The sequence below is a fragment of the Triplophysa dalaica genome, chromosome 7, assembly GCF_015846415.1.
Source record: "Triplophysa dalaica isolate WHDGS20190420 chromosome 7, ASM1584641v1, whole genome shotgun sequence".
Classification (NCBI taxonomy): Eukaryota; Metazoa; Chordata; class Actinopteri; order Cypriniformes; family Nemacheilidae; genus Triplophysa; species Triplophysa dalaica.
Window position 1 is genome coordinate 22,201,914 of NC_079548.1, and position 7,610 is coordinate 22,209,523.

At 35.7% G+C, this 7,610-nt stretch overlaps 1 protein-coding gene across 6 annotated transcripts in view; it reads right to left on the reverse strand.

Annotated features, from left to right (window-relative positions):
* The window catches only part of LOC130425563 (caskin-2), a 51,608-nt gene extending 46,708 nt beyond the window's left edge, over positions 1 to 4,900 (reverse strand). For all 6 annotated transcript variants that reach the window (XM_056751810.1, XM_056751809.1, XM_056751808.1 and 3 more), the window contains exons 1-2: positions 4,599 to 4,900; positions 821 to 1,351 (exon numbers count right to left, since the gene is read on the reverse strand). In XM_056751810.1, coding sequence (XP_056607788.1) covers positions 821 to 914 — 94 coding nt within the window. In that variant the 5' untranslated portion in view covers positions 915 to 1,351; positions 4,599 to 4,900. The remainder of the gene's footprint in view (positions 1 to 820; positions 1,352 to 4,598) is intronic.
* Between the last annotated feature and the right edge of the window lie 2,710 nt (positions 4,901 to 7,610).

Below are 7,610 nucleotides of genomic sequence, written 5' to 3' on the forward strand. Positions count from 1 at the left end.
TAAATAAATGCGAAATATTGTGAAAAAAATTGAATTGCTTTTAACAATGAATTGTGGGAATGTGCTTCCAAACAATTCTGTAGGAAGCCAAGCAGATTTCCACAATTCATATTCAGCCAGCCTTTTATCAACGACCCTTAAGAAAAACAACATGCAAGTTTATAACATCTCAGTTATTTCACCAAGAGATTTATCAAAATAAATGGAGAGCAATGGGTTCAGAAGAGATCTCAATAATATTACAAACAAAGCTAAGATTTGTTAAGTCTGCAAAGTCAATATTGTTGAAGATGTTAACACGAACGGAAACACTTCTCGTCAAATTTCCTCAAATGTATCCATATTATCTTATCTATTAAACAGAGATGCACCAATACATTAAGAAATATTTATTTAATCTTCAGAATTGGTTTCGGCAGATATCACTCTGAATAACTCTCTTCTATAAAATCTACATTCAATTTACACCTCAATCCTCTTCATATTTTTGAACAATCTCATATTCCTCCAAAGCAATTTTACATTACAAACATCTGAGACCAAGTTGATACTGAATGGAAACAACAAATAACTCCATAAAATGGAGCTATGAAAGAGCAGCCTCTGAGCAACAACATTTTCGTCTTGGCATCCGTACAAGTACACTACCACAAAAGCATCGGAAGACTATTCTGACTGTTCAAAGTGCATCTGTCAACACCTCAGCAGTAGCGTAATTGCTTGTGTCGATGGAGGAACATGGAACTTCACGGATAGACTTGTTATCATCACCGCACACAAACTCACGTGATAGGATAAGATGTAACAAATGGTCACTTACTGCTTTTGCTAGCTTTGACCTTGGCCAGAAGCTTCTGCGTTGTGGCGAGATCTCCATGCTTGACTGCGTGCAGAAGATCCTGCTCTTTTCCCATGATCTCCTACTAGCCGGAACTCCACCAGTGTCCCTCAAGAGTCCTGCTCTTCCCTTACACCTCCATACAGAAGCACAACCACTGCACAAACCTATCCCACAATTCTGTTTTGGCAAAGATGTCTTCAGCAGGGGGTGATTGTCAGCCAGACGTCTGAGGGAACCACAAGCAACCAGATATCTGTATCCCTCCAACAATCATGTCATGAAACTCAACAGGCCATATCATTCAGCTCTCTGTCTAGCTGTGGATGTGAAAGCTAGGGAGAACTGGAAATTCAATTTTGTCGTACGAATCGCTTTCCGTTTTTCTTTCTCAAGTTTCCAGAGCCTTTTCTGAGTCGCGTGGACCTCAGTTTCTGGGAATGCAGAGGCCCTGTCGATGCTGTGGTTTAGTAGGTTGGGAGGACTGGAGCTTTTGGACCGACATACCAGAACCTGAAAAAGGAGTTGGCAAGAAAAACAGTAGTTACTACATACACCAAGTAAAAAGCACCAGGAACGGGAAAGTGAAGCTCTGTGTTGTTTATCAGAACAAAGAAATATAAAAAGATTTGGAACCACTTGAGGGTGATTAAATGATGACAACATTTTTATTTAAAGGGATAGTTCACCCCAAAATGAAAATGATGTCATCATATACTCACCTTCGAGTTGTTCCAAACCTGTATAAATGCCTTTGTCCTGATGAACACGTCAGAACACAAGATATTTGGAAGAATGCTTTTAACCAAACAGATTTGGTCCCCCATTGACTCCCATAGTAGGAAAAATGACTTTATCATTTTGATTGTTCTGTTGAACACAAAAGAAAACATTTTTAAGAATGTAGGACAGCAAACCGTTCTGGAGCACTTTTGACTCCCATTGTATTTCTTCATACTATGGGAGTCATTGGGGGGCAAAATCTGTCTGGTTATAAGCATTAAATGTTTTTCTGTGTTCATCAGATCAAAGACATTCATACAGATTTGGAACAACTTGAGGGTGATAAAATGATGACAACATTTTTATTGAAAGGGATACTTCACCAAAAATATAAAATTGAGGGGGATTGAATGATGACTTAATGTATATTTTTGAGTGAACGATCCCTTTAAGCTTTAAAAAAGCATCACACAGCTGTCATATAATCATTCCCCTGTTGTATACTATCTTGCTTTCTCTACACACCCAAAGAGACAGAAGGAGTGAGAAAAGCTGTCAGTCTCAATAGCTGTAATCACATCTTCTCCCTCAGGGCCAATAGTTGGTCTTTTTACACTTGGTCGCTTTGTTGCCAAACGACTGACAATGTGCAAGATTTTCTGAGAGTGAGAGGGTGTACTGTTTTGATGGCCAACGTTTTGATTGAACTCTATTATCATGTTAAGATGTGCTTTAGGTCAAATTAATTTGGTGTAAATTTGCAAACACATAGGCCTATTCCGTGAGTAATTAAGCTTTCTATTGATGTATGGGTTGAAAGAATATTTGGCCGAGATACAGTTGTTTAAAACTGAGGGTGCAAAAATCTAAATATATTGAGAAAATTGCCTTTAAATTTGTTAATCAGAGGCGCTGTAGCAGGCCATCCACTCCCAAATGTGAAGATTTGGTACATTCATGGTAGGAAATTTACAAAATATCTTCCTGTAACATGATCTTTACTTATTATCCTCATGATTTTTGCATAAAAGAAAAATCTATCATTTTGACCCATACAATGTATTTTTGGCTTTAACTAAAAAAAGTTTCCATGCTACTTATGACTGGTTTTGTGATCCAGGGGCACTAAACTATGGAGGTCAAGGTTTTAATGGTTACACGGCTCAAAAATATCGCTGACCGTTTCACACATTCCACTTACACTGTTGCTTGGGATAAAAGGAAGAGGTTATCTCCATTAAGCAAAACATTTCCACTCATTTAGGCCCTGGATGTTTTTTAGGATATTAAACTCCAATATGTAGCCACTGATGTCACTACTACACTGACACGCTGTCCATTAGTCAAACAATCATTTGCTTTTATCCAAAGTATCTTACACTAAATGTTCAGTCAACCTGATAAAAGACACAATGATGATAGTTCACGCATCAACTCTTACATGGTTTGAACCTACAATCTTATGGTTTACATCCAAGATGTAAATTAAACAGCCATTGAATCCATACAGCATGCCTGTTATTTCAACAACAAAATCACAGATTTTCAGAATTGAGTGAAGATGTTAGTAATATTATGTCAGGCAATGGTTGTACCGCCAAACCAAATTTGGATTATCGACGGAAAGTAAATTTTGTTCATTTTTACATATCAACATTCTGTATGACCTGAAACGCAGAAAAATAAACGAATACTTGAAAAAAAATATATAGGAATTTTAAACAGGTAAACAAGATGTCAAAGCATAAAACTAAGAAAATATACATTTTTATCAACTTTAATAATTAGCTTTGCTGGTACAAATAACGCAGATATTGTCAGAAACAGTGTTGGGTAAGTTATTCTGAAAATGTAATTAATTTCTAGTTACATATTCAATTGTGCAATTAGATTAATGTACACATTTCTCTCTGTAAAAGGATTTAAATACTTATTACTAATTACTTTCAATATCCTACATCAACTTTGTTCAGAATCGATTCAAGGATAGACGTGAAACGGCTTTTATACTTCATTCAAATGAATAATAAAAAACAGGATAAATTATTCCTATTAACTGACCAAAGTATACAAATGTAAGAGGGATACATTAAAGCATACATTTTAAAGTTAGAAGTATAATTTTTATGTAATTTCCACTATTGAATATATTTCAAAGTATTCCGTTCAATTGCGTCAGAAGTATCTGAAATTAAATTACAGACAAAATAAGAGTAATCCCTTACTTTACTTTTTCAAGGGGAAAGTAATTTAATTACATTAACTAATTACTTAGTAACTAATTACACCCAACACTGGTCAGAAGCACTTAAACTCAGCTGACAGATGTCTCGAATATGACTTCCTACTACCAATCCATTATTTAAACAGCTTGTTCTGGATGTTAGAGGAATGAATGCCTGTGTGTGTATTGGGTGATTGTACTTTTATCCTCCAGCACCCTTGGAGCATCCACATCATAAGGGCCAAACCCCTTCTATATAACAACAAAACATGCATACAGGACTATAATACAACATCCATCTCCAGAGAGGCACTGATATGATCAGTTTAGAGGAGATTCTGGTTAGCAAATAGTTCAAGTTCAGTAATGGTGTCCTTAAAATGACTTTATCAACCATTGTTTACATAAATGTATTATACATCATAGTTAACGTTACTCCAGTAAACCCTTGGGAACTTGCTTTTAGCATCATCACATTTAACCGTATAGCACTGTTTACAGATATGAATCAATACAAATAATTCTTAAGTATATCTTATTAAGACTATTAAGAATAACAATATAAACGTTTTTGACGCAAACTACGTAACGTTATACTGTGGAAATTATTTATTTGCCGAAGAGATGTAAATGAAGTATCGCGACTACATAAAACACGAGCGCGAGCGCGATAACTCAACGTTACCTCTTCAACACAACCACCTTCAGCCTGTTTTCACAACACTAACAAACTTAAAACCATAAGTCATGATCCACATTTAATTTACCACAACAAATTTATAGAAATAATTGTGAAATCCATTGCATTCTTACCTTGAAGTTAGTTTCAGGCACTCGTTTTCGCTGTGGGGTTGTTGGCAGCATAAAAGCGGCTCCACGATCGGTCGCTGGTTCAGTCGCTACTGTCCGGACACTTTAACAAGTTAAAGTCCACTTTTACTCGACTTATATAAAAGCTTAACGCGCTGTATTATTAATGTAAACTCTTGAGGGTTGTTACTCGCACACAAGTGTTCAACAAGGTATTTTCTCGTCATTTGGTGTCGTTAAACTCCAGACTGTGCTTCCCTTTGGCAGAGATTTGCATGTGCCTGTAGATCCAGTGAATGAGTGGAGTCACACACACACTCGTCCCACTGAATGTGACGTCTGCGTCTGTATGGAACGCCAAAAGGGCCACGAGTCGCTGGGAAACGTTTTTGTTAAAGGATAACTCCTTCAAAAAAAAGAAAATTCGGTCATTAATTACTCACCAGTAAGCAGTTTAACATCTGTATGACCTCCATTTTTCTCAAAAATGGAGACATTCTAAAACACTTAATGTGAAAAACGCTTAACGTAGCTTAACGTGCCTCAACAGCGATCAAGGAAAACCAAATTTCTTTCAAACCTTCCTTGTACTAAACACGAGAACGAGCACTTATAAGGAAACAGCTTAAGGTGGCTTAACACAATGCAGGAAACAATGGGCAGGGGAATCTAATCATTAAAAAATATTTTCATCGCTGATATCAAGCATGAACCTATACCATTTTCTCAGTTCTTTAAGCCAGGTTCAGTCGTTTTCTTATAATGGTTTTGTATGGGAAAAGGCTTAAGGTGAAACTTAGTTTGCTGAATACATTTTAAAGGGCTCATCAGATCACATCCTTGCAAAGTTTTAACTGTTGGAATTGCCTCACTTTTTATCCAAATCTTTCATGCACAGCCGGCCTTGATCTCTCCCAAGTCCATGAAGCAATCATCAGTGAAATGCGCTTCACACACTGAATATTCGGATTTGACTGTTCTGGAACAGTATTGTAAATAAAACGTAACCATTCAAGAAACAATTGAATTAATGAACTATGCTGGAACAGTGGAGCTTGTTACCAAATTTGGCTTATGGTGATTTTGGGACACTCCTATTTACAATATTGAGCTGAAGCTTGACTTTGCAAAAAAATCTGCAATTCATTTTTCAAATTGCACAGCCCGAGTGCCAGACATGTTTTCTTTTACAGAAGACATGGCAATCAGTAATCTTTCTCTGATCATGGGTACAAGTCCTGGCCTAATGGTTAGAAAGTCGGACTCGTGACCAGAAGGTTGCCAGTTCGATTCTCAGGTCTGGCGGGTAACGACTGAAGTGCAAGGCACCTTCCCCCTACTTGCTTCCAGGCTGCTGCAGTGATAGCTGCCCACTGCTCCGGGTTTACATGTGTTCACGACTTGCTGTGTGTATTGTTCACTAACCTGAATGGGTTAAATGCAGAGGTCACATTTCAGGTATGCGTCACCATATCTGCCAAATAGTTCACTTTCACTTCAATGGTGTCTAAAAATATTTTGTTTTCACAAGTTTACCCACTGATTGCAAATATTAAGATGAAATAAATGGATGTAGATTTAACTTTGAGAAATAATTCATTCCAATTGACAGCAGTTTGCTTTGCATTGTTTTAGATATTAAAATGCCTCTTGGCAACTCATGTATCATCTACAAATTGTTTCAGTGGTAACAACATACACAAACGTTATATGGCCCTAACTTAAGTTCCGGTAGACTTATGCAAAGAATCAATAACTGTTGAGTAGTTTCAATTTATTTAATACAATTTATATACAATAAAATATTTATCTATGAAGTACAGGCTAAAATAAATTGTTATTTATAACCAAACACAGAATTTAACTTAGTGTGCGCGTCTGTTGAAACTGCCTATAATTCCAAGTTTCCCGCCGGTGAACAAAACTTTATTTGAGTGTTCATGTGCATGAAATACAATAGTTCATACTCCACTTGAAGGCAGCAATGCATCCGCTTGTCAGAGAAAGTGTTAACAGCAGTATCTATGGATTTTTGAGATAATCAGTTAACCTAGCTAGTTGTTGGTATTATTTGTGGCATTTTTTAATTTTAAAATGTTATAATAAAGAAAAAAGGTGCCATTTGGAATATGCCAATAAGGACTGATTATTCTATGAACATCAAAGGGAAAGTATCATAACTGTTTTGCATATTAATTTAATATTCAGAACAACATCAGTTCATACAACTATAAAGTGCCCAGACATGTTACAATAAATCAAGGAATATTTGTATTATTTTTTCAATCACATACATTATATTGGTATCTGATAAAATATTTAGTGTTCAAAAGCTGTTTAAAATGCACCATGTAAGCTTAACCTAAAATTACATTGCAAACTCTTTCTTTACATCATTTTGGAAACTGAAATATGTGCAGAATGTCACAACTTGGCAATATGTGTATAATCTGGAATTCTTTAATTATGGATCTTGTTGTTGAAGTAAAACATTTTAGGTAACACTTTACAACAAGTTTCTACATCAATGAAGAATATTTTTATAATTTACAATACTTTTCACAGCCTTTATTTATCTTTGTTAAAAAATACTGTTTTAAAAGCAGTAAGTGAACATAAATACAGTTGTTCAATTCTAGTTCATATTAGTCAATTGTGCATAACCAAAGTTAACATATACAACTTTTTTTAGAAATGCATTTATAAATGTTGAACTGAATGTATTGAGTTATGCTGTAGTGTGTAAGTATTGTTTATTGTTAGTTGTTATATGAGAAGTCAACTAGTGTCAACAAATGAAGCCTTTTAGAAAAGTGTTACTCAGCTTTGGAACTGTGTTGGATTGCCACCTAATGTTCAATGTAAAAAGGTTTAGAGCCACTGCTCAAGACCTTATATTACCACTACATAAACCATGTTAGTTGGTCACGTCTGAGTGATCCATGGCAGATTAATAGTTCTATTATTGTGAAATCTGTTTCAACAACTGCTTTTGAACTGCACCTTAACAGGATC